Source organism: Poeciliopsis prolifica, unplaced genomic scaffold, assembly GCF_027474105.1.
Source record: "Poeciliopsis prolifica strain line A6 unplaced genomic scaffold, Auburn_PproV2 SCAFFOLD018, whole genome shotgun sequence".
Classification (NCBI taxonomy): Eukaryota; Metazoa; Chordata; class Actinopteri; order Cyprinodontiformes; family Poeciliidae; genus Poeciliopsis; species Poeciliopsis prolifica.
Genome location: NW_026562393.1, coordinates 1,119,354 through 1,145,243, shown reverse-complemented (window position 1 = coordinate 1,145,243; position 25,890 = coordinate 1,119,354). Strand labels below are relative to the sequence as shown.

At 39.5% G+C, this 25,890-nt stretch overlaps 4 protein-coding genes across 4 annotated transcripts; 1 reads left to right on the top strand and 3 right to left on the bottom strand.

Moving 5' to 3' along the window:
* Positions 1-1,166: 1,166 nt before the first annotated feature.
* Positions 1,167-8,444, bottom strand: LOC129367969 (gastrula zinc finger protein XlCGF57.1-like). The gene is made up of 2 exons (XM_055042697.1): positions 8,202-8,444; positions 1,167-3,357 (listed from the first exon to the last, which is right to left on the bottom strand). The coding sequence occupies exons 1-2, from the start codon at positions 8,263-8,265 to the stop codon at positions 1,715-1,717; spliced, it is 1,707 nt and encodes a 568-aa protein (XP_054898672.1). The 5' UTR covers positions 8,266-8,444; the 3' UTR covers positions 1,167-1,714.
* Positions 8,445-11,028: 2,584 nt separating this feature from the next.
* On the bottom strand, positions 11,029-14,958 carry LOC129367970 (gastrula zinc finger protein XlCGF57.1-like). Its single transcript, XM_055042698.1, has 3 exons — positions 14,797-14,958; positions 13,124-13,243; positions 11,029-12,777 (listed from the first exon to the last, which is right to left on the bottom strand). Exons 1-3 carry the CDS (start codon positions 14,852-14,854, stop codon positions 11,252-11,254), a joined length of 1,704 nt encoding a protein of 567 aa, XP_054898673.1. The 5' UTR covers positions 14,855-14,958; the 3' UTR covers positions 11,029-11,251.
* Positions 14,959-16,054: 1,096 nt separating this feature from the next.
* Positions 16,055-20,148, bottom strand: LOC129368121 (gastrula zinc finger protein XlCGF57.1-like). The gene is made up of 3 exons (XM_055042970.1): positions 19,884-20,148; positions 19,313-19,455; positions 16,055-18,392 (listed from the first exon to the last, which is right to left on the bottom strand). The coding sequence occupies exons 2-3, from the start codon at positions 19,428-19,430 to the stop codon at positions 16,822-16,824; spliced, it is 1,689 nt and encodes a 562-aa protein (XP_054898945.1). The 5' UTR covers positions 19,431-19,455; positions 19,884-20,148; the 3' UTR covers positions 16,055-16,821.
* An 867-nt stretch (positions 20,149-21,015) lies between these two features.
* On the top strand, positions 21,016-25,336 carry LOC129368124 (gastrula zinc finger protein XlCGF57.1-like). The gene is made up of 3 exons (XM_055042974.1): positions 21,016-21,091; positions 22,066-22,300; positions 22,914-25,336. The coding sequence occupies exon 3, from the start codon at positions 22,970-22,972 to the stop codon at positions 24,491-24,493; it is 1,524 nt and encodes a 507-aa protein (XP_054898949.1). The 5' UTR covers positions 21,016-21,091; positions 22,066-22,300; positions 22,914-22,969; the 3' UTR covers positions 24,494-25,336.
* The last annotated feature ends 554 nt before the right edge of the window (positions 25,337-25,890 follow it).

The window sequence follows — 25,890 nt, the reverse complement described above, 5'->3', positions numbered from 1 at the left end:
AAAGACAAAACGTCATATGTCACCATATTTCTTTAACAATCACATTATGAAAAATACAAGTTCTTCTTCACTATTACTATTACACTAAACTTTTTATTTTTCCAAACTCTCCCTTTTTTTTTTTTTTTTTATAAATCTTTACGACAGTCTAATATAACATGTTTTATGGTTTATGGTGAACAGTTGTTAAGAAAAGCAAACTTTGAAACCATCCATGAGAAAAAAGTGACTGATAAAGAAGCTGGTGTTACTGTGATTTCTCATGTGTGGATGACCACTCTTCTTTTTTTTTTTTCAATAAACGAGACCTAAAATGCTCTATCAGCCAAAATATCAACTCCTCTGGTATCCATCCTCATTTCACCTCACCCAGACACTTTACATCTGCTACAGTCGCTGCACCTAAATGGTTTTTCTTCTTATACTTGATATACCGTATATTGAATAAAAAAATAGAATATCCTGAAGTTAAATATATTAGTCATTTATTTCAGGAAAGAAACTCACATATTACATAAATTCCACACCAAATGAAAAACAACACACCTTTAGTTTTTGTATTTGTAATGATCATGGCTTACAGCTCAAGAAAATTTCAAATTGAAAGTCAGTCGTCAATTAAAATATATTGTCCAGTCACATAATAAGAAGGCTACAGAGAATTGTGCTGCATTTCTTCTTTAAGCAAATAGTAACCCATATCCCATGCTCTCATTGTTTTCCGGCTGGTCGCATGTGTCCTCGCGCTGATCTCTCCATCATGACAATAAGGTAAGAATTGGCCCATTGTTGCCACACCAATATATGTGGTGGCTGACATCTAAACTTCTTAACTGCTGCATGTGCTTTGGTGAGAGGAAAATCCACAGGGTGGAATCATAATTGATCACTTTGAGTGAAGCATATCACTCAAAGGGATGAATTTTTACAGAAAGGAGTCACATTCAGACAATCCCACAATATGTCTATAAATGATCCGAGAATATTAACTGGGAATGAGTCACATGTAGAAGATGTAATGAATTCTGTGTCACATTTAAAACTGCATGTAACTCCATCCATCCATCCATCCATCCATCCATCCATCCATCCATCCATCCATCCATCCATCCATCCATCCATCCATCCATCCATCCCATCCATCCATCCATCCATCCATCCATCCATCCATCCATCCATCCATCCATCCATCCATCCATCCATTTTCTAAATCCATCCATCCATTTTCTAACACCCTTGTCCCTAGTGGGGTCAGGAGGGGTGCTGGTGCCAATCTCCAGCTAACATTCTGGGTGAGAGGCGGGGTTCACCCTGGACAGTTTGCCAGTCTGTCGCAGAGAAACACAGAGACAGACATGACAAACAACCATGCACACACACACTCACACCTAGGGAGAATTTAGAGAAACCAATTTACCTGACAGTCATGTTTTTGGTGTGTGGGAAGAAGCCGGAGTACCCGGAGAGAACCCACAGATGCACAGGGAGAACACGCAAACTCCGTGCAGAAAGACCCCGGGCCGGGAATCGAACCCAGGACCTTCTTGCTGCAAGGCAACAGTGCTACAATATGTAACTATATAAGCTATAAATATATATATATTACATATATATATATATATATTTTTTTTTTTAACATTTGTTAGTAAACGGAAGCAAATTGTAAGCTGCTGTGGTACTTTTACTAAACATCTTTTCAAATGAACTGAAATCTTTATATATTGTGAATTTTCAGTTTGTGATTCTTCAGACCCTCAGCTCTCGTAAACTTCTTCAAACAAATATTGCATTTAAATTGTTTCTTTCCTGTGTGGACAACCATATGTCTTTCAACGTGAAGCTTCCGGACAAACCGTCTTCCACATTCTTCACAAGCAAAGTCCCCCTTTCCAGACACAACATTCTTCTCTTTTGCATGAACCTGCATATGTCTTTGAAGGTAAAACTTTCGAGCAAACTTTTTATCACATTTATCACACGACAGCAGATTCTCCCCAGTGTGGCGTCTAACATGCAAGCGCAGGCTTGCTTCACGAGTAAATCCGACACCACAATACCCACAAATGAATGGCTTTACATCTAAGTGGGTTACCATGTGGCCTTTAAGATCAGTCTTAAGTCTGAAGCACCTGCCACAGTCACTACAAGCAAATGGTTTTACTCCTTTATGGATGGTCATGTGAAGTTTAAGGTGCATTTTCCGGCGAAACTTTTTATCACATTTATCACAGGCAAATGGTTTTTCTTTACTGTGGCACACCATGTGACTTTGAAGGTGGTACTTAAGGCTAAACCTTTTTCCACATTTGTCACAGGCAAAGGGTTTTTCTCCAGTGTGGTGTCTCTGGTGATTTTTTAATTCAATCTCAGAATAAAAGCTCTTACCACAGTCTTTGCAAACTAATTTTTCACCACGATGGACTCTTTTAATATGAGCTTTAAGAGTAGCTTTCATCTGAAAGGTTTTACCACAATCATCACAGGAAAAGGATTTCCTTCCTGGTTTGAGTCTCGTCTGTGAATCCCTATTCCGCTTCCTTTTAGAGTGATTCTTCTCAAGTGAACAGCTGGAAGATGTTTCTCCTGAATGACCTGCTACATGTTTCTGGAACATGTGCTTCCTCACAAACTGTTCACCGCAGTCAGGGCAGCTGAAGGTCTTCTTGGTAGCTTTACTTTCCACTTTGTTGTTTACACCTGACTGACATGTTCTGGGTTCCCTCCAATCTTCATCACTGTCTTCATTTTCAGATCCAGAACCTGATAGATTGTTGGGTTCCTTCCAATCTTCATCACTGTCTTCAGTTTCAGATCCAGAACCTGATATACTGTCGTCTTCACCCTCATCACTGTCTTCATTGTCGGGACAGCTGAAGGCCTTCTTGGCAGCTTTACGTCCCGCTTTGCTCTTTATACCTGACTGACGTGTTCTGGGTTTCCTGCAATCTTCATCACTGTCTTCATTTTCAGATCCGGAACCTGATAGATTGTCGTCTTCACCCTCATCACTGACTTCAGTCTCAGGAGAGTCTGAATGCCTTTCTTCAATATTTGGCTGTGAATTAGTACTTGGATCTGGTTCTCTGTTGGGTTCTGGTCCTCCACTGATCTCTCCATCAGGTTCTGTTTTCATCTGTTCAGCTGAGCTGCTGGTTGGAGCTTCTGTCTCTCTGCTGTCTTCACTTTTGATGTGATGAACTTCTGGCAACTGAGGTTTCTCTTCAAAGTCATTTTTCTCAGAATGACTGATCCCGTGTTCCTGCTCTTCCTTCTTCACCTGGCAACATGTGAGGTTCTGCTGGTCCAAACTGGAAATGCTCATCTCAGGAACCTCTTCCTTAACCACCAGCCGCTCTTCTGTAGGAAACACATGAACATAGGCCAGTCAGAATTACAAATTTTGCTTGAAATTGTCCCAGTAGTTCTTGTGATAAATCATAATATTGTTGTTTGAGACCATTTTCAAATGATATAATGGTAATACCTCAATAATGCAAGATCACATTAGTAAACTTTAAATTCTATTGAAATTTAACACTGGAACTGGATGACATGTTAAATACTCAAACAACAAATACAATGAATTATGACGTTTTCTTTATCATGTGATTGTTTATTGTTGCAGCATGCCGACATGGACATCTTGGCTATATTTTATACCAAGAACTGGTTATTGTGAGGATTACAAGCAATGTGTTGTTGAAGAGTGAGCTGTTTCCCATTAGTTTAGCAGCCAAATCCCTTCCTCTGCACACCTTCTCCTTTAGAAAGCCTAATGATAGCTTTACATACCTTGGAATTCAAATTACATATAAAATTTAAAGTATTTTTAAGGCAAACCTTTCTGCCTTAAACATTAGTCCTTGCTTGGCTTGTCTTTGGTAGCACACATAAACTTTATGCTCTTCCACATTTTTTATATTTATTCTAGTATGTTCCAGTCTTCCTTACTAATTCCTTTTTTAAGCAGTTAGATGGTCTCATTTCTGACTTTCTTTGGAAAGAAAAGACGCTGCGTCTGTCTAGGCAATACTTACAAGGACCTAAATCACTTGGGGAGATAGCCTTACCCAATTTCAGGAACTACTACTGGGCCTCCAATATTAGAGTTTGTTGTTGCCCAGTAGCCAACCCCACCCCTTCCTCCTACACTGGGCCACCAATGACTAGCTTTCTGTCTAACGGGTCCAGAGAACCCCTAAAGACCTTGAGTCTTACTCTATGTTCGGATTTGATGGGGTAATCTTTTTAAGCTGGTATTGAGAGAGAGTCATCCCGCCTACATCAAAGTGCTACACCCTTTTTCAGTTAGTGAAGCAATAAGCTGAGTGGCCCTGCAGCTGCCCAACTCCAAAAACTTCACCTGATGATGGCAGAAGTCTCTCTGGTCAACAACAATCACTTGTTCAAGACTAGAATATTTTTACTAACGCAACAAAAGCTCCAAGGGTATTGTTAGTAACCAACTAAGGAAACTTTTGAAACCTCCAATTTTCAAGAACCACGTAACACAAACTTTTACAACCATCAGAAGAACTCTGCTCAGAAAATGACTCAATGAATTTGATTGTCTACAAATCATCTTAGAATTGTAATGCATCTATTTTAAGCAAGCTTTCAGGCTTGTAAGTAAGATGTCAAATTTAATAATTAATAATTTCAGATTCAAAATAAAACTTAAAATCAAATGTACTCCATCTAAAACTATTACCATTTGTAGGTTATTACGCAATAGCCAGCCCCGCCCTAATCCTCACAATAAAGACTTTAAGTCCCGTCTGCATCCCAACACAGAGTGCCTGATGGTAGTGGCACCAACTCCTGGGACACCCTTCGGATCCTTGACTTCTGAGTCGCCTTCCTGGGCTTGCTGTTCTCCGGTAGCTCTTCATCTGTCGCGTTGCCTTCATCGTCAGCGCTGCTCTCAGACAGGTCCCTCAGCGACGTCGGCTGCTTCCTCTCTGTGCTATGGGCTGGTGGCTAGAACTTCTTTCTTGAACCCTGAGGTGTAGTCCAGTCGTCCAATACTTTCTGCAACCGCTGCACGGTGAACTGATGATGGGAAGTTCCTCCTCCAGCCTCTCCTGGTGAATCCTCGTAGTTGCCGGATGGACTCGGTCGACGCTGGTCAGGCGGTGGACTGTGCTGATCCAGCTTTTCCCCGCTGAGGTTCCTTGTTAAGTCAATAGTCTCCGTTTTCTTATTCTGGGGTGTCAGGGCTCTGCTGGGGACAGGGGATGGTGGTTCACCCGCGTCCGAGTCGTCCGGTTCCATGTTCTGGGTTGGTCTTTGTTCTTTCTCCCTTCGCTTCCTATAGGCTGCCCCAACACCTCTTTGCACTCTTGATATCGGTAGGTTCCTTTGGCGTATGTATCCACCAGGATCCCATCTATCCCAGCTACTCAGGATGCTGTCTTTACTATGCCGTCATACTTCTCAGAGGCACTGTAGATAGTCATTATTCCCCCATCAGTCCAATTCTCAAGCAGGTCAGCTAGCCATTCCAGCCAAGCTTTGATTTCACTTTTCTTGCTGACTTCCACTGGGCTGCGGATAACACCCAGCCGGGCGCCACCCATCATTCTGGAGCAGTAGTAGATGCCTCGATCTCTTATCATGGCGGTCATCGTGGCTTGAATATTATCCTTTTTCTCTGTGAAGTGATGAGCGAAGAATGTCCGCTGATTTATCGTCGCCCAGTGTTCCAGCCCTTCTCCGAAGAGCATCAGTTTTACTGGAAGCTTCTTTAACATGGATTGGGAGAGAACAGACGGTTCTCCCCCTCCTTCCCGGCCATGTCCTTCATGGCTGGGGTTGTCATTTACTGGTGAGAACGATAACATTTGGTGCCAAATGTTATCGTTCACTGGCACTCATCTTCGTCTTTGCCTTCGAGTTGCCTGTCCCCAAAGCCTCTCTTGATGTCATTGAGTAGGGATGGTTTCAGGCTGCAGTGGCTACTGGTTTCACTGTCTGGATCTGGTCATTTATCCTCAGTAAAAGCTTTCCCTCACCTGCACGCTGTACAGTTACTGCAAGGATTGTGACTGGAGGCCTATCAGTCACCACTAACTCTATTTCCTTAGAGTCATTGCACTAAGTGAGGTATTCAGATTCACACATCTGTTTTTACTGACTTAGAACGTAGGGCCCTCCTACTATTATTTGGAACCGCCCCACGTTGGGCACAGGTTCCTGTTCACTTCAGGTCCCGATTCGGGCGCCATGTAGGTTATTATGCAATGCCGTTCAATTGCGCCCTAATCCTCACAACTCCTCTGGGCTGACTACTGACCAGCTCTCCGTCTAACGGGTCCGGAAAGTTCCTGAAACCTGGGTGTTACCCTGCAGAAGGTATGAAAGGAACAATCTGTCTAAGCTGGTGTCGAGAGAGACTCGTCTGGCTCTAACTACCTACTATCCAGAAGTTATGACCCTTTTCAGTTAAGAAGCAATCAGTTGAGTAGCCCTCACAACTGCATAACTCCAATAACCACTCCTGTTAACGGTAGCCCTCTCTCTAAGAATAACGAGCACTTGTTACCGGCTAGAATATTTTTAGTGACTTTGTAAGTCCCAGGGTCATTATTTTATATGTGAACTAAAGGAAAGTCTGAAGCCACCACTTTTCTAGAACCATGTACATTGATTTTACATTAAGTAGAAGAACCAATATTAATAGGATGACAATTAATTTCAATGTCCACAAACCTCATTAGAATTTTGATATGTATATATTTATTTGAGCAAGCTTTAAGCAAGGGTAAATGGCAAACAGATTAATATTCAATGATTATAAGTTTTAAAGATTAAAATTTTAAATTTGTATAAAATCAACATAAACCTCTCCTAACACCTTTCCCTAACAGTGTCATCAATTTACTAAGAAGGCTTTTCGGGGTGCAGGCGACTCATACCCAGATGACAGGGGATCTCAGCAACAGAAGTGTTAATGTCCTTGGGCAGAGTCTTGTCTTGGTGCGACGAATCCTCATCCGAACAGGAACAAAGCAGAGTTGGTAGTCATCTTTCAAATGTCCCAAATATTCATCACTTTTGTGATCTTTGTCCAGTCCCCAAGTCCGTTGCAGTAATTCTTGAGATCTTTTTTGGGGTTGAGTGTGGAGCTTCAGTCGAATTAGGAGCCAGAGTTGTTAGGCGTCCCGTCTTTTCTTCCAGCAAAGTGTAGATTGTCTTCCCTCTGGGTCCGGGCGAAGCTCCTCGGTGTCCTCCTGGCCCGCTGTTGCTCCTCCCACTTGCTGAAGATGAAGAACCAGCTTTCTGTTTATTCGCATATTTATATTCTTTTCTCCCGTTGTTGTGCGTGGGGAGCAGATTAGCTACATGATTTTCCAAGAATGTGATTACTTCATACCAGACTCCCTGCCCTTCCATATTTGGTCAACAGTTGCTCCCTTCTGCTCTGGTGTAATTACATCATAGGTTCCTGGCTGATTTCCCAGAATACATTCAGACCAGGCCTCTCCTCCCACTTATCATTTTTATTATTATTCAGCCAGTTGCTGTTATACTATCTCTTCCAGGGTGGATTTTTACATGTCAAATGCTTTTCTCTCTGCACCCAAAGACTGTCCCTACACTCTTACTTATTTTGATTTTGATCTTTAATATGCTTATACAGACATACAATTCATCAACATAATTATTTCTGATACATTTCTTCAATCATTTCTTCTTAGTACTCATTACTTTTGATTCAGTATGATTATACTTCATTGTTTAAGTGGTTTATATAATTTTCAACAATCAATTTCAGAACTTACTTCATGATCATCAATACTTTGACATAATACGTTTTTCCATAATCAACATTGAATCATCATACAAGATTACTTCAGTCTCTCAGGCCCATTATGATCTGTTTTCTGCTTTAACCTGAAAAGATCTCATCCATTAACGTCAGTTTTCACAACACAAGCCTGATCAGGACGCATATCCTAATTTGTTGAATAAGACTGCATGGCATGCACGTTTCAGTTTTAGCTTTATTTTAAGAACTTAAAAAAAACAAAACGGCCTTCCACTAACTACAGCGCCCCGCCCTCCTTTCCCCCTGATCCTCCCAGCCAACTCAACACAAACTTACACCCTTGTCTTTGTCCTAATAAACTCTTTCCTGTTTGCTTCGATCGACTCTAAAGATCACATCTGTGTCATAGTGATCAGATGAAGTGTTTTACCTTCTCTCTCTTCCTTCACAGAGTCAACGAAGCTGCGTCGTTCTCCAGCTATGCAACTTTCCATCGTGATCTTGCTGCTGGTTCCAATGGGAAACGGGGTTAGAAGAGCGACGTGCTGCTCGACAGTGAAGCGAAAGTGTCGTGCAGTGCTTTTTGATCGCCGTGTCAAAAATGACGGGTTCCCTTCCTCAAGCGTTGCTCGCACTTTCGGGCGTCTGGAGCTGCTTTTGACGTCATGCACTGCTTGGCAGCAGGACCCTCCTCCGCCCCCCAAAGGGAGGGTCTTTGAAAAAATGTGGGCGGGTCTTGCAAGTATTCCAAAGGCTTTGAAATGATACTGTATATGCACCCAAACTGTCTTTGTATAAATTAGTATAAGTTAGAGAGAGAGAGAGCCTGAACTTCAGGTTCTGAAGTTGAGTGGTTTGTGTGCATGGAGTCGAGATCGAAAGAGGAGTTTAGATAGTTTCAACAGATTGAGTGATTGTGTGTGATTCTGAGTGTATGTTTCTAAAATAAAGTGAGATTCTGAGTTTAGACTGGTTCTGGATGCTCTACCATTTGAAGCTGGCTCTAAAGCTGGAGAAATAGTGAGACAACAAACGGAACAAAAAGTTCACCAAACCTGGGAAACTTAGTTCAGTAGACACATCTTGTTTCATTAGTTTGTACACCATTTGCAGCATGCTCAGAAAAATATCTCGACTGTGATACAAAAAACATTACATTTATGCGATACATAAAGGAACATTATTTAATACAAATAAAACATTTTGCATTTAAAGAAAAACTGCTTCACAGTTTCTAAATAAAGTATGTAATATGTTTAATAAAGTATGTAAAATATTCTGAATTATTGTTTTAAACTCAATAATACAATTGCAATATATATTTTTTATTTCGTTTACTTGTGCTCTCCTGATTTTCTGCTCTTAATACGTCAGTTTCTCTAAAATCATTGTATTAAGGTGCTAGGTGTTGGATTCTAATTATTATTATTATCATTATTATTATTATTCAGCCAGTTGCTGTTATACTATCTCTTTCAGGGTGGATTTTTATTTTGCATTATTTTCGTTTTACATTGCTGTAATTTACATTGATTTTAAATGTTTTGAGGAAAGTTACACTTTCCTCTGTTGTTAGAAAGTGTAACTAACACAATGTTAGATCACTGGTTTTCCTCTCCTTTCTAAAACCACGATTAATCCTTTTTTCTATTAAATTACATATACTAGACGTTAAAGCAATTAGCATGTTGTTTTCCTACTTTATGTTGTGATTCACATTATGGCCCACAGCAGGATTTTGATCAGGCATCTTCACGGCCACAGGCTGTCTTGTGTCTCACTGCTGCCATCTGATGGACTTAAGAACCTACAACATTCAGAATTTCTTAACCCTCCTGTTATGTGGGTCAAATTGACCCGTTTTAAAGTAAAAAATAAATAAAAATCTTTTCTGTTCTCGTGGGCAAACTCCACCCACACTGAGTGGACTCTCAGCAGAAGTGGAGGAAACATAAATACTCTCTGCATGACTCATTTGTCTTGATTTTAATCAGCAGGTCAATTTGATCCAAAACATTATATGTGTCTGAAGTTCATTATCAATATCAAGAAAATTAATTAAAAATGTAATATAAAAACACCCTTCATAATGTCAATTTCCAGGATATTCATTGTTTTTGTGTGTAGATTTTTTCAGCAGACATACAAAAAAATGTGTATTACATTTATCATACAAATGAATAAATTGCCATCATTGATCCTTTATTTGTAAGAAATAAAATGTCATTGCACAAATATTGATTTGAAATGGTTAGTAAGGGAGTTAATAATCAGATACAAACTGCTCTGGAGGATTTTTTTTGTTTGTTTCTGACACAATTTGCATGATCAAACACTCCACAGGTCAAAGTGACCCAGGAACATTATTGTTGTACCTCAGAAACGAATCTAACAGGAGTTAGAGTGGACTGGCATGTAAATATGTACAGCTACATCTTTAAAAAACTTAAAATACCTTGAAGAAATATTTTCATGACTTATTTCAGAGAGAGAAACTTCTATTATCTAGCTTTCAAGCCTTTATTTCTTGTAATTGTTACATTTATGGCTTACAGATCATGAAAACACAGAACTCAAGTATCTCCAAAAAGCAGAATAACATTTCTGTATTGAAAATGTGTTGTGTTACACTCTAATCACTGAAGTAACTTGATGACCATCCAGAAAGTTTTTCAGAGCCTGGATTCTCAGTCTGGGTCAATGAACTACACAGCAGCAGGGAGGACTGCTGACCGTACAGATGTTCAGAAAAACAAACATTGAAACCATCCGCAGGGAGGGCGAACCACAAAAAGTCAATGCTAAAGAAGTTGTTCGTTCCAAGTATATTCATAAAAAAATGGTTTGAAAATATGCACTGGCAATAGAGATAACGGCAGCCTCGGTAGAATTGTACATAAAATCCATTCAATAATTCATTTGCAAGCCTTGAGTCAGCTCATCAAGATCCACGAAGGACAAATTCGTTGACAGCTTTTCACAGAAGATCCTGTATAAAACAGAATTTGTCTCATTGTTACTGTGATTCCTCATGTGTGTATGACCTCAGTTCTTTTTTCCATAAATGAGCCCAGAGGCCCAAGATGCTCAACTGTTACCATCAACAACAACATCAACTCTTCTGGTATCCGTCCTCACATCGCGTCGGCTGACCTCTATTTAGTACTAGAACGTTTAAGACAAAAGAAGTTTGACATAAAATAAACGTAAAAATAAGGCAATTTTTTGACACTTTTTGTAACATTTTGTGTTGCATACTTTACTGAAACAATACATTTATTTATATGCACTTGTTAAAAATAGAAATAATGAACACAATAAAAAAAGAAATTCACTTTATGCTTGGGCAGAAATATCCAGACCCACAGTGAGCTGCCAAAATCATTTTATCACAGAGCGCAGGCCGTTTTCCCCATTATTTTCTAATACCAGACACTTACGACGAAGCAAAGATATCATGTCAAACTCAAAACGTTAAAGCTAATCCTGATCAAAGGGAAGCAAAATAATCTGAACCGCAGTGGCATTGGCACAGAACGTCTTCCCAAACGAATTCTCTGTACGAAATCTCTGTTTACCGTGAATCCTCAGTTTGTGATTCCTCAGATTTTCCGCTCGCGTAAACAACTTCAAGCACAGATCGCAACTGAACGGTTTCTCCCCTGTGTGCATGAGCATGTGACTTTTTAAATACCGCTTCTGGACAAACCTTCTACCACATTCCTCGCAAGCAAAGTTTCCCTTCCCGGTCACCACTTTCTCCTCCTTCTGATGAATTTGCATGTGTTTCAGAAGGCGACTCTTAAGGACAAACTTTTTATCACATTGGTCACATGACAATTGATTCTCTCCAGTGTGGAGTCTAACATGCAGAAGCAAACTTTGTTTCCGAGTAAAACTAGCGCCACAATACCCACAGACAAACGGTTTTACATTTGAGTGGGTTATCATGTGGCTTTTTAGAACATCCTTAAGTCTGAAACATCTGCCACAGTCGCTGCACCTAAATGGTTTTTCCCCTTTATGGATGGTCATGTGGGCCGTCAGAGATCCATTTGAGGTGAACTTCTTATCACATACCTCACACTGAAATGGTTTCTCTCCCGTGTGGCAAGTCATGTGAACTTGAAGGCCAGGCTTCCGGCTAAACCTTTTACCACATTTATCACAGACAAAGGGTCTTTCTCCTGAGTGGGGTCTATGGTGAGTTTTCAAATGACATCGACTGTGAAAGATTTTACCGCAATCTTCACAAACAATTGATTTTTCACAGCGGTAGATTCTCACATGACACTTAAGAGCACCGAGTTTCTGAAATGTTTTACCACAATCATCACAAGAAAAGGATTTTCTGTCTGTTTCAAGTCCCATCTGTGATTCAACATCTTTCTTCCCTTTAGAGTGATTCTTCTCAACTGAACAGCTGGAAGACTTTCCTCCTGAATGAACTGCTATATGTTTCTGGAACATCTGCTTCCTCACAAACTGTTTAAAGTGGTCAGTGCAGCTGAAGTCTTTTTCGGCAGCTTTACATCCAGCTTTACTCTTTACACCTGACTGACGTGTTCTGGGTTCCCTCCAATCTTCATCACTGTCTTCATTTTCAGATCCAGAATCTGATAGATTGTCGTCACTGACTTCAGTCTCAAAAGAAACTAAATGCCTTTCTTCAATGTTTGGCTGTGAATTAGTACTTGGATCTGGTTCTCTGTCGGGTTCTGGTCCTCCACTGATCTCTCCATCAGGTTCTGTTTTCATCTGTTCAGCTGAGCTGCTGGTTGGAGCTTCTGTCTCTCTGCTGTCTTCACTTTTGATGCGATTCACTTTTGACAATTGAGGTTTCTCTTCATATTCTTTCTTCACAGTGAACTGCTCCACCTCCTGACTGATCCACTGTTCCTCCTCCTCTTCCTTCTTCACCTGGTAACATGTGAAGTTCTGCTGGTCCAAACTGGAAATACTGAGATCAGGAACCTCTTCTTTAACCACCCACAGTTGCTGATTTCCTGCAGCAAACACATAGATCTCTTGGTTAGAATTCCTACCAAAGTCTCTTTATTGTGAATGTTTTATGGTAGAATTATTGTGTGGGCCTATAGAACGTACAAAAGCATGAAAATAACCCGAACCTGGAACCTCCACAAACTACTGGACCAATGAGTAGAAAGAAGTAAACTGGCTCATATTTGCAACAACTTGTAAAATCACTTGAAATTTAAAACCAGAATAACTTTACTGTGTCCACATTGGAAGCAAAAGTCTTACTTTCAGGTTGAACTAAACTTGCTTTTTAAATTTTTTTTTTTAGAAATAAAGGCTGTACTCAGACATACACAGCATAAGACAAACAACCTTTTCTCCCAGACTGAAGTTTGTTTAGCACCAGTAAAGGAGGTCTGCGGCTCTGCTGGTCAAAACTGGAGCAGCTCAGATCAGGAACCTCTTCTTTAATCACCAACGGCTGCTGCTCTTCTGCAGGAAACACAAACATATTAGTTACATGTCACTTCAAAATCTGTGTATTGTGGGGTATTAGAAGTAATGTGTTCAGTGGTTGAAAGCACTTTTTTCCAATTTTGACATTTGGGAAATTAGTATCTGTGAGCGTAACTCAGGTCTTATATTGTGCAACTCCCAGCTCTAACTTTTTCTCTGTCTCTACCTTCCTAGTTGTCATTTTTGCTGCTCTCTCTTGTCTCTTTCCCCATTTGGTTTCCTCTGCTACAGGCTTTCCATATCTCCAAAAGCTACTGAGGAAGAAATTGAGATTAACTATTGATCTGTTCCTTTTAATCTTCTTTTGTATCGGTCATCATGGCTGCATTTCTGGCTCTTGTGTCTTTTGGTTCCATTTGGGCTAATCTTTTGTTGTTCTCACCCTTCTCAGTTGCATTTCCCTCCATTGTAACACATTTGTTCAATAAGGAAGGAAGATTTGTTAAATTACTCACATGACATCTGTCTTTGCTGAGTCAGCATCAGAGACAATTTAAACTAATTCCATTTCTCCATTTTGTTGCCTCTTTCATTATCATTGGGTTGCATCATTAACCCTAATGGTGCCACGTTCTTGTCTCTTGCCCCAGTCTTTTTTCCCCCTTCTCTGCTTAATCTCTTTCCTGAATAATTGTTTAGAATTACACTGGCTAGTTTTTAGAAGTTCATTTAGGGAACGGAGAATTGATCCTATCAAAATTGGCAAGATAGAACTAGATGATTTAAGAAAGTAATATGTAACCCCTCCAACAAAGAACTTCCGAATTTAATTTTTGAGATTTCCTGATATTTTTAATAAGTTTATGTACATGATGTTCAAACTGTGCCTGTAAAAATCATCACACTGCTAAAGGCAGCTGGTGCTGGCCCATAGAAACCAGATACCCACGGTACGTCCAAAGCTCATGCTGCATTACGGTTACCTGGGAAGTGGGAACTCGGAGCTGGCTGTGACGTCACAATGTGACCGCAATCTCGTCAAGTCAGAATTTCAACATGGCGACGCCCACAAACGTCTGTGTGCAACAGCTGCCACAAACACTACTCATAACTTGTTCAGCTTACAGTTGCAGGCGGTACATCTAGCACTGATTTTAGACGCACTTCCACATTCGTGTCTTGTCAAGTACACGCGTTTCCACCTCGGCTTGCTGTTGTTGACGCGAGAACACCGGCCATGTTGAAACAAGAAAGCCACTTTACAAATAGTAACTGGGGGCACTGGGAGTCGCTCTCAGCGTCTCAGTGGAAACCCCCTCCTCGGAGGGCGACTGGGAAGTCGGACTTTCCCAGTTCCGTGTGCAACTGGAATGCAGCATTACCCCCCGAAGTTTCTTTAAGCGTTTACTTATTCCGCTTCCTGGAACGGACGCCTTGCGACATCTGGCCGTTTATGTCTACCGTTGTGGGTCTCCGTCTACATTTCTGGCGCAAGCGCTCCCCGATAGTCGGCCACTTCCTGTTTATTTCACGCTTCCATTGATTATAATGATCAAAATGTTTCAGAATGACTAGATTTAGTGGTTTACCTTCACTCTCTTCCTTCACAGCGTGGCTCCATTGTCTTCCAGACCTGTAGCTTTCCATCTTAACCTTTGTCCTCTCACGCCTCTGATGTTCTTGCTGAAATGGGAAACTGTATTAGACCGAGAACCGAAAGGCTCACACATCCGACATCGACATCCGGTGGATTCAAATTGCTCTTGTGCTTTTTTTTTTCGGCGACTGGCAAGAAAACCGAAGATGTGCATTATCGCCACCTAGTGGTATGCAGTGTGATTCACTTCTCAGTAAATTCTAAAAAAACATATATATTCTTTTGAAAAACTAATGAGTTGTGTATATTTACAGTTAATTTTGAGTGTATCTGAATTTTGACTTTTTCTTCAGACTATGTTTTTGTAATTTCAGAAATGTATAAGTCTTGAATGTCCAGGTCTTTCTCTTGTTATGAAATTTCCCTCCTTTCTATTTCTTCTCCGTTTTTTCACCTGCTCCTATAAAACAATCGTTCTTTCTTTCTTTCTCCATGCCACCTTTTTGACATTCTTTCATATGGTTTTGTTTAATGACTCTCACTACATTACTTTACTTGGAATACAAAATATCAAGTTTAATGATAACATTTGTGAGTGTTGGCAGATAAGATGTCAAAGAAGGAAATACAAAAATCCATCAGCTTTAAAGTAAAAACGAGAAAATCCAAGGGAGAAAGACAGATACATTTTTTTCCTGTGTCTGAAATTAAGTCAGGCTGAAGTTGAAACTGACGTTTTATGTAGCTCCTTTTCCTTTTTCCAAGAGGAAAGACAAAGGGAAAATTAAAAACCCACAAAAAAATCATGGGAGTCCTACTGATCTGAATGTGAAGAAATTACTTGGTGATCCATAGACACACTAAAGGTCAGGAATAATTCAGTCAAGATGTAAATTTAATTTAACTCCATTGGTGCCACCAATAAAACAAGTCCAACGGATCCAGGCTCAACAATAAGTCAATTCAAAGACAAGGTGCACCACAGCATTGGCTCTGATGCTTTCTTGCTAGAAATGTTCAAGAAAAACATTTATAGAATTGTTGAATTTAGGGAGTTTTAGGGCAGCATTATGAAAGCATAAAGAAGAGCAAGAAGTATTGTTCCTGTGATCGAGATAAGAGGAATGCTGCAGCAAACGTTTTGGTAGCACAAATCTGTAAGGTACCTACAAATTCACAAACGTAATCACAAATACAGAAGAACCCAGAAAGATTTGAAGGATCTATCATTGTTTCTTTGGATAGTATTTTTATTAGTTGAGTGATTTTTTAATATAACATTGGAAATAAACAATTTTACATTTGGGTGCAAATTTAATTAAGTTTGCTGTTTCACATTTAACAGAAAACCTAAAGCTTGGAGTATTTATATTGGAAAATAGAGGAAAATTTAATGATCCTTCATCACTTCACTTGTGACGTTCAAAGAAATCTCACAAAGAAAAGCACCAATGTTTGTTGCAAAAATGACTCTTAGCTTATTCCCACCTGTTATAAATCTCACATGTTTGGATGTGAACTCTGTGGGGTAGAATGAACTGATTATTGACCTGTCTGCGAAAATAAGTCTTCAACTTATACAACACATGCTCAATTCAAATGAGTATATGTGTCAACACATCTTTCTTGTTGGTGAACAGTCTCAGGCCTTTGAGTTGAGATGGTTAAAGATGCATTTTCTTAGAAAATTTAAGATTTAAGATCTTACTGCTCTTTGTGAAACAAATTCAGTGCATACAGTCCAACATTTTTATGACATTAAAAGTCAATAGGTATACAGTTTTTTATACCTATTGAAATACTCTTGATTAAAATTGAAATCCAGAGTACAGACAGTTTTAATGAAAGTAAAGGTAAAGAGACATGGGTTTTTTTGTTCATCTGTTTGAATGCAGAACTCCATTTCACTTTAAGTAAATTGATAATATGATTTTTTTGTTACTACGTTATATGGCTCATTATAAGAAATATGACTACATTCTAATGAAAGCCCAACAACGCACTGTAAACATGCTGGTCAGGAACGTGATGATTTCTCTAATTGGATGCACATGTGTTTCTTCATGTTTGAGATTCGAACAAATCTTTTGCCGCAATTATTGCAGCTATAGGGTTTTTCTCCTTCGTGGGAACTCATGTGCGCTCTGAGATCTGCTGTTGTACCAAATCTTTGACCACAAACATCACAGCCAAACTGCTTTTCCCCCGGGTGGACACTCATGTGTCGACTGAGAGTTGAGTTCTGAGTGAACCTTTTACCACAAACACTGCAGCCAAACAGCTTCTCTCCTGTGTGGACATTCATATGTCTCCTCAGAGTTGAATTCTGAGTAAATCTTTTACCACAAATATCGCAAGCAAATGGTTTCTCTCCAGTGTGGGTGCTCATGTGCGCCAGAAGATTTGCAGATTTAGTAAAGATTTTACCACAAACTTCACAGTCAGTTGGTTTGACGTGAGTGTTCATATGCTCCTCAAGATTTTCAGTTGTAGTAAATCTTTGACCACACACTTCACAGTTGTATGGTCTTTCTCCTGTGTGGACGTCCATGTGTCTCCTAAGAATAGAGCTTTGAGTAAATCTTTTATCACAAATATGACAGCTAAATGGTTTCTTTCCTGTGTGTAGTGTCATATGTGCCCGGAGATTTGCTCTTTTGTTAAATCTTTTCCCACACACGTCACAGCTGAATGGTTTCTCTCCGGTATGGACACTCAGATGTGCTCTAAGATTTGAGGTTGTTGCGAGTCTTTTTCCACAAACATAGCAGCGAAGTCGCTTCTCTCCTGTGTGGACAGTCATGTGTGTTTTGAGTGCTGAACTCTGACTAAATTTTTTACCACAAATATCACAGACAAATGGCTTCTCGCCTGTGTGCACTAGCCTGTGCCTCAGGAGATTTGCATTCTGTGTAAATTTTTTCCCACAGTCGTCACAGCCGTATGGTTTCTCCCCTGTATGCACTCGTAAATGTGTTCTGAGATTGAACTTTGAATCAAAGTGCTTATTGCACACAGAACAGCTGAAGGTTATTTTCACAGAGTTCCCTCCTGCACCATATTTTCCCCCTGACGCTGGTGCACATGGATTATAGTCTCCATCATCAGTTTCAAGTTCAGAATCAGAAGATTTCTGCCAATACTCGTCATCACTGGCTTCAGTTTTAGTAGAGTTGGATGAGTCCAGAGCCTTTTCATCTGTCCTTGGCTGCGCATGACCAGGTTGATCTGGATCTGTTGAGGGTTCTGATCCTTCACAGTCCTCTTCATCACTTTCTGGTTTTATCTGTTCGATTGACCTTCTGGTTGGAAGTTCTGGTCCTCTGCTCTCTTCAGCTTTGACCAGAAGAAGCTCTGAGAACAGAGCCTTTTCTTCTTCATCTTCACTTTTCACAGTAACCACCATAAGGGGGAGTTTATTGATATCTGTCTCCAGTTCCTCATTAAGCAGCTTTCCCTCCTGACTGATCCTGAGTTCCTCCTTTTCCTCTTTTAGCTGAGCCGGCTCTGAACTGCTTTGGTCCAAATTAGTTTTCCAGGAAATCTCTTCTTTGATTACAATTTGCTGCTGGCCATCTTCAAGTAACACTAAAACAGACAAATAGCGGAGGAAAAAAGTTTAGGTGACATCAAACTACCTCAACATTTAACTTGACTATATTTGAAAAATTACTGTCAACAGCCTTATTCCAGATTGTACAAATTTCCTCCCACAACATTTTACACCCTTTTTCAAAACAGTCATTGGATTGTGGTGGCCTCACAGCGTTGGGACGAGGCATACTTTCATAGACATGGAGCATCTTTATTATAGCACAAATCTAAACCTTTCTTATGTTCATGCACGTCAAATAATACACACTAGCAAATATTATCTGCAAGTGTGTCTTGCAGAAATTTGCAAGACAAACATCAAGACTACAGTACTGCTGATTTCCGAGGTAATTATATATGAAAATGTATGCGGTATATCCAGTGGCAGAGGCAAAAGTAGATTAACATTTGATTAAAAATCAAATGTTAATCATTTATTGTATTACTAAATTTCAAAAGCTAAGTATTCCAAATACCAAGATGTATGGTCGTAGTTACTTTAGCATTGGTAAGCTAAGTGATGTTATTCAGATTTATTCTTCTGCCTGGTATGAGACCGTAAGGATCTGCTCATCTCAGAGCCTCAGATGACAGAGACACCTGAAAGGAATAACTGAGTATGGTGTGTGTGTCTGAGTATACTCGGCCCCTCAATGCAGAGCTTTCGCAGGAGGTTCTTAGATTCAACGATTGCTGTGATGTTATAATAGTGCAAAAAAATATTAAGTTTTCACAGAAAAGATTGTTGTCTGCTTATGAAGTGCTTAATAGAACGTGTTGCAGTTATTAGACCAGGAAGTACATAAAGATGGATGATGAGGATTAATGAAATTCTGAGCTAAGGAGTAATAAACATATTGTGATGTCGGCAAAGATTTGCAATGTCGTTGAAACTACTTAATTCTGTCACTTACTGAAATCTTTGCTGTCTTGTGTTTCCTCCTCCAGTTCTGATGCAGATGCTGCAGGTGTGGGAGGCTCCAAGCTGAACCCTCCAGTTTCATTTGCTTCAACCTTCATCATTTGAGACATCCTTGCTCCACCTGGGATTCTTCTTCTGTTGTTTATAAAATATATTTCAGAAATTTAGACTGTAGAACATCCAGCATGGATCCACAGGAAGGATGCCTGTAACTGTATAACAATTTGTGCTCATGTTGGCTCTTTCCACTCCCAATATGGCGGACGCTTTGACGTACTGGACCAGCGTATCGCTCGTCCAAGCGAGAGTTCAGTTACTTTCACGTTAAGTTTTACTTACAAGTTCAAGTAAAAATATCTTAAGTAGAGAGAGGACCACACCGCCAACGGCTAATTCATTTTGATCAGGCATCGCTTTTTACACACCTTATATGCTTTTTTTCTTCTAAATTCACAAACAGAAAAATCAGAATGATTGGGAAAAACCACTCAGCTCTATCTATTTCCACCAGGCAGCTATGGCAATTTGCATCTGTGTGATAATCTGTATCACACCGTATTTACCTGCGCTTTCTGGCTTATTCTCTCCGTTCAATCAAATGAAGATTAGGGGTCCTTCCGGATTAATTCAGCCTTCATAGTCCTCTCTTAATCATCTTGTGACCAGGGATCATCTCCCTGCCATGCCATTCATTTTATCTTAAACTTCTTATGCTGCTCAATAGAAGCAATTCTGTAAAAACATCCAGACTGCCTCCTGCGGAAGGGCTACCTTCGTCAGTACTACCATTATTTTGGTCCCCCTTCGTTCTCAACAAGACACCCGACTAAAGGTTCCTACCCCGAAAATTGTATTTCTCAAAACATACGGAACTAAGAGCGTCCTTCAATATTATTCAAAACCCTATTCTTATTTCGTCATATCACAACCTTAAATGTTACTGCGGTTGATTAACAAACTAGTGTAACGTGAAAGAAAAATATGATTAGGTGTTTCACAAGATGAGCTAAAATAAACGAGGGAAAAATCTAAATTTGCGTGTTCTCTGTAAGATATTCCTAGAAAGCAAAACTTCTAAAAAGTAAAATATGAGTACACATTAATTATCTTTTTTCCCCTGAAACTTCCACGGAATAAAATAAATAATAATGTGACGAATTGATGTGCATAAAAATTACACAAGAGCTTTACTAGTCAAGAGTGAGTTTAACGTCTGTGTACCAGGGCTCACAGTACACAGACATGAAGTTTAAATAGATTAAATTTAAGGTAAAAAAATATATATAAAGATAAAATACCAATATTTACATGTATTTGCAACAATTTATTTTCTTGTTCAGTCTCATCTATAATTCTGAATAGTTAAGACTTTGTATTTGTAAAATACATAAACAAAAAGGACTTCATATGTATAAAAGACGATTCTGAACTTAATATGTGTTCTGTGTATAATAAATAAATAAACAATTTTTTTTCTTGACAAAAAAATAATAGTTTTGAATTTGTTGAAAAAATAATAGATTGATGAAAACAAATGTCTTTGCATATTTGAGGTTTGGATCAACCAGGTAAATGAAAAAAAAAAAAAAAAAAACATCTGAAGCACACTTTCTCGAGGTGAAAACGTATTTCCGGTAGCGCATTTTCCAGCTGCACGCTTCAGGTTGCGTGTGCAGCCTGAGGTCTTCAATGAGCCATAAACTGTGTCAGATGAAAAAAAAAACAGATCGGGCGTTAACCTTCGTTGGAGCTGCGAAGAGAGAGAGAAAAGGTAAACACAACGTGGTCTTCTTTCCCTGCTGTGTTCATTGATGATAATTTAATCATTTAACCCGCTGATTAAGTCGCCACGGGCTTTAAGTGACGCAGAGTCACTGACACAATCATGCTGCTTCTCCCCGTGTCGGTGTAATTATTAGCAGGATCGTTAGTCTGTATTGATGCTGCAAAAACCCAATTTATCTTCGATTTCCAGAGAGGTGTTCTACCAAACGCCTTTAATAACAACGAGCTGCATCCATGTTTATGTGTGCACGTCTTTTGGAAAAGTAATCAGCAACATAATCATGCGTACAGTGAACTGATTGCAGTTTTCTGTCATTGTGGATGACCCTGTTTGGCACCAAAAGATCAAAAACTGTCACAGAAAGAAAAAGTCAATTCTCGCTGATAGGAGAGAATTGATATTTCTCTCCTATCAAACAGATGGAGCCAGAACAGAATAAATGTGCCCAGATTTCCACATCAATCTATTCATGCAGTTTCAGAAAATATTTGAATGATGATTTGCCGTCGGTGGCCAGGCCAACTACGCTGAGCATTCATGACAGGCTCTGTTGTTATGAACCAACTGTAGCAGAGAGAAAGGGCGAGGATATGAGTAGCACATACACCTGCAGGATTGACAGCACAGAGAATCTCCTCCTGGTTCTGATTGATAGCTTCTGACAGAGTAGTATATTTGTTTAGATGATAGTGGCTCAATAGGTTAAAGTCAGAGGAGATTGATTTCGTTCACAGTCTATCTTAAACTGTCATGACGTAATGATGATTTTAACAAATATTTTGTAAAAAATGATATTTTTTATAGCAGTTACACAACCCAGCTTTAAAGTCCCAGCCCTAATCGTCATATATTCAAAGTTTTTATAGATCAGTGATTTGCATAATTATAATATTAATTTCTGTTTTTATTCCAGTGTCTAACATGTTTTTTTTTTTTGTGAATAACTAATGCACTGCCAGGTGTTTGTGTGGCTATAGTTTCATATGGCGCCGCAGAGAAATCAGCAGGAAATACTTCCTGAAACCTAAAGCTACAGTTCATCTCTGAGCTGCAAACATGCATGTCGAGGGGTAAAAGAAGCAGCACATGGATGTCTGGAAAGAAAAAAGCATAAAGAAGACGATCCAAGGAGGGTTCTTAAGGCTGCAGCATCCACATCGGAGCCTCAGCAAACACAAACCAACAGAGATCTCAGTAAGAAAAGTATTATTGTTTTATCATCTGAATGTCCTATCTGACTAAAGCAAAGTGTTTTGAAGCAGTTCTAAGATGTTGACTTTCTAAGATGGACTGAACTCACCCCGGTCAAAGAGGGGAGAGTTTTAGCTTCAGTGGATGAACCTAAATCTGAGGATCGTCTTGAATGGTCTAGAAGTTTTGATCCTTCAGTAGCCTGTGCTCAGAAAAATGTTATTAAACAGTCTCACACTTTAACAGCAGCACGATGACAGCTTATTGCAATATTGTGAACAGTAAAATTGTTACTTTAATTTGGAAAGCATAGTCATAGGAGCAGTCTGTGATCAACTCAGATGAAATGTAGTCTTGCCTGACACAACCGAAAGATGAAAATGCATCAGAGAAGGTACCTTACACCCCAAATTAAACTTGACCAAATCTATGATGGCTTCACACTGATCCAAGAGCAACTACATGCAGTCTGTTGGATAAAGACTGCATTTTACAGTCACATTTAGTTCTTTAAATCTGTCTTAATTTAGCAACAAGCCATTAACATTTTCTTTGTTTAAGAACTAAAGGAAGGTTTGATATTTGAATGTTGGATCTGACTACACATGTATTTTAGGTCTGGTTGGACAAGAAGAGGTTCTGCCGGGCTTCAGCCAGCAGAAACAAGAGACTATGGAACTGAAAGCCGAAGAAAAGGAAATCGGGATCAACCCCCCTGCTGAAACTGTGAAAACTGAAGATTATGAAAAGAAACTCGAGTCTTCGCCGCTTAATCAAGTCAAAATTGAAGAAGATGTGAAGGCAGAACCTTCAACCAGCAGCTCTGCTCAGCACATAAAAACAGAAACAGAAGAAGACTACTGCGGAGGACTGGATCCAGACAATAACCCTGATCCAAATAATAACTTAAAACTAAATTCAAATGAAAGTGATTCACAATCTTCAGAAACTGATTTAAGCAGCAACGGTTACTGGCAAATATCTGCCGGTTCTGGACTCGAAACAGAAAGCGGTGCTTGGAAGCAGACCATTATACTTGAGCCGGGCGGTAAGAAAACAGCTGCGATACCCTTCAGCTGCTCCGAGTGCGGTAAACAGTACCGCCACAAGTGGTCCCTGAAGAAGCACCTGGGGGTCCACTCTGGGGAAAGGCGTTTTCTCTGTAAGAATTGCAGTGAAACTTTTAGCGAATATGTGCAACTGAGGACACACATGAAAATACATGCAGAGGAGAAACCTTTCCTCTGCGATGTTTGTGGTAAAGGTTTTCGCAGAACGGGCGACCACAAAGCACACATCAGAGTTCATGCCGAAGAAAAGCCACTTACCTGTAGCAAATGTGGAAAAGGATTTTATTATCAGATGAACCTTAACAAACACATGAAGGTCCACAGAGACAAACCTTTCAGCTGCGATCTGTGCGGTAAAACATTTAACGTTAAATCACGTCTTAGGATGCACATGCAAAACCACACGAAAGACAAACCATTTAGCTGTGGAGTTTGTGGGAAAAGTTTTAATTTTAAGTCACTCCTAAAGACTCATATGATCACCCATTCTGTAGAGAAACCTTTCAATTGTGACGTTTGCGGTAAAAGGTTTCGTGCAGAAGAGCATCGTGAGACACACATGAGAATCCACACTGGAGAGAAACTTTTTGACTGCGGTTTTTGCGGCAAAAAGTTTCTCCGCAGCGCAAATCTTAAGACACACATAAGAATCCACACAGGAGAGAAACCGTTTATTTGTGATTTCTGTGGCAAGACTTTTAGTTCTCAAGGGAGTCTTGTGAATCACATGGTGGTCCATGCGGCTGAAAAACCTTTTGCTTGTGATGTCTGTGGAAAAACATTTCGCAGACCAGTAGAGCTTAAAATACACACCAGGGTGCATACGGGCGAGAAGCCGTTTGGATGCGATATCTGTGGGAAACAGTTCAGTCAAAGCTCACATGCTAAGATACACATAAGAATGCACACTGGAGAGAAATCATGTGCCTGTCACGTTTGTGGTAAAGCTTTTTGTGAGCGAGGGTCTCTTTCACAGCATATGAGAGTCCACACAGGAGAAAAACAATTTCCCTGTGATTTCTGCGACATGCATTTTAACCGTAAGTATAAGCTAACAACTCACATGAAAACACATGTAGAAATTCAGTCTGATGCAGGAAAACCTGGCCAGAGTGGTTTATGCTGACAAACCTGTGTTTGTCTTTTTGTAGCTGTCTAAATGTGGATTTTCTAAAAAAAAAAAAAAAAAAAGATTTGGCTTTCATTAGTGAATCATCATGCCCTCAGGGTATTTTCAATAAAAACATTTTTCTGATGGACAAAAACCTATTTCACAAGTTTTGCCTCAATGCTGTGCTCAAATACTGGACACCACATTGGAAAATGCACATCACCTGTATTAAAACTAGAAGAGCCAAGACTTCTAATAATATTTAATTATACATTCTTCTGCATGCTGTTTGAGTAGCAATAATTTTTTGGGATACTTTCAACAGTGAAATCAAAGATGTGTTATGATCTTCAGGCTGGAGACCGAGGAATTTACAGACAGGCTGGCAGATTTTCATATTTCCATTGAGAGGAAGTTGACATAGTTGGAATTTGAAAATCAGTGGGGAAAATTAGGATTGAGTGATTTGGAGATAAAGTTGTCAGTGAAAGGCAGAGATGTCTTGGACATGTGAAGAAGTGGGACACTTGCATAAATGATGTGAAAGATGAAAACAGTGAACATGTAAAGGGTTTAATAAATTATCTTTAAGTCTGAATTTAGCCATCATTTTCCAGATCAGGATAAATATAAAATGAACTGGAGAATGGAAAAATGTTTGAGTTTCCAGGTTTCAATTCTTGTTCTGTTAATTAAGAGCTACAGTTAGAGGTTTAAAATGAATTTATATCCACTTTGTTGAAATTTCTGTCATATGTATTGACCAGGTTAGTTTTACAGAAAATATTGTGAAAATGCATGTTTTTACTGATCTTCAGCCTGCTGCTGGTCCACCTGAATTTTCCCACTGTGGGACAATAAAAGATCATCCTTTCTATTTCATGTACATCTTTAGTTTGCTATATATTTTGTTTAGAGGTTGATGTTTACATTCACAATTAGTAAAAAAAAAAGATTGAAAAATATAATTGTTAAACCGCTTTTAATTTTATTAAAACATAAACTGTGATGTATTTGAATACCAACTACTCTCACAACATGGCGGGAGCATCGAGGCGTTTTTATGTTTCAAGGGGAAAACGGAAAGACTGGAACACAAGAAGGCGCCGTCTCCAGGGGAGAAGTTTCTCTCGTTTCTGCAAATCCTTCACAGATTTTTGATACTTGTGGTTTTGGGTCAAAGATGATATTAGCTTAAAGATCCCAAAAGGCCAGTGAATCTTCGGAGGATCGAGGCTGAGGCTGGAAAGAAAGGCGAACGTGGTTTACAACCTTTAGCACAACTTTGCAGTAAAAGTGTCATTTACCAAATGAAACATCATGACAATAGTCATAAACATTCAAGGAGACTCCTTCATGTTCATAAGTGTTATGTCATATTTATGACAGTGTAATGTCAGTCTTATGCACAC

Excerpts from the sequence above, each read along its gene's own strand:
- LOC129368124 (XM_055042974.1), top strand. The coding sequence starts at position 22,970 with ATGGAACTGAAAGCCGAAGAAAAGGAAATCGGGATCAACCCCCCTGCT.
- LOC129368121 (XM_055042970.1), bottom strand. The coding sequence starts at position 19,430 with ATGTCTCAAATGATGAAGGTTGAAGCAAATGAAACTGGAGGGTTCAGC. Across the intron at positions 18,393-19,312 it reads ACAAGACAGCAAAGATTTCA|TGTTACTTGAAGATGGCCAG; the intron begins GTAAGTGACAGA and ends TGTCTGTTTTAG.
- LOC129367969 (XM_055042697.1), bottom strand. The coding sequence starts at position 8,265 with ATGGAAAGTTGCATAGCTGGAGAACGACGCAGCTTCGTTGACTCTGTG. Across the intron at positions 3,358-8,201 it reads TGTGAAGGAAGAGAGAGAAG|AAGAGCGGCTGGTGGTTAAG; the intron begins GTAAAACACTTC and ends TGTTTCCTACAG.
- LOC129367970 (XM_055042698.1), bottom strand. The coding sequence starts at position 14,854 with ATGGAAAGCTACAGGTCTGGAAGACAATGGAGCCACGCTGTGAAGGAA. Across the intron at positions 13,244-14,796 it reads TGTGAAGGAAGAGAGTGAAG|AAGAGCAGCAGCCGTTGGTG; the intron begins GTAAACCACTAA and ends TGTTTCCTGCAG. Across the intron at positions 12,778-13,123 it reads ACTTCAGTCTGGGAGAAAAG|GAAATCAGCAACTGTGGGTG; the intron begins GTTGTTTGTCTT and ends TGTTTGCTGCAG.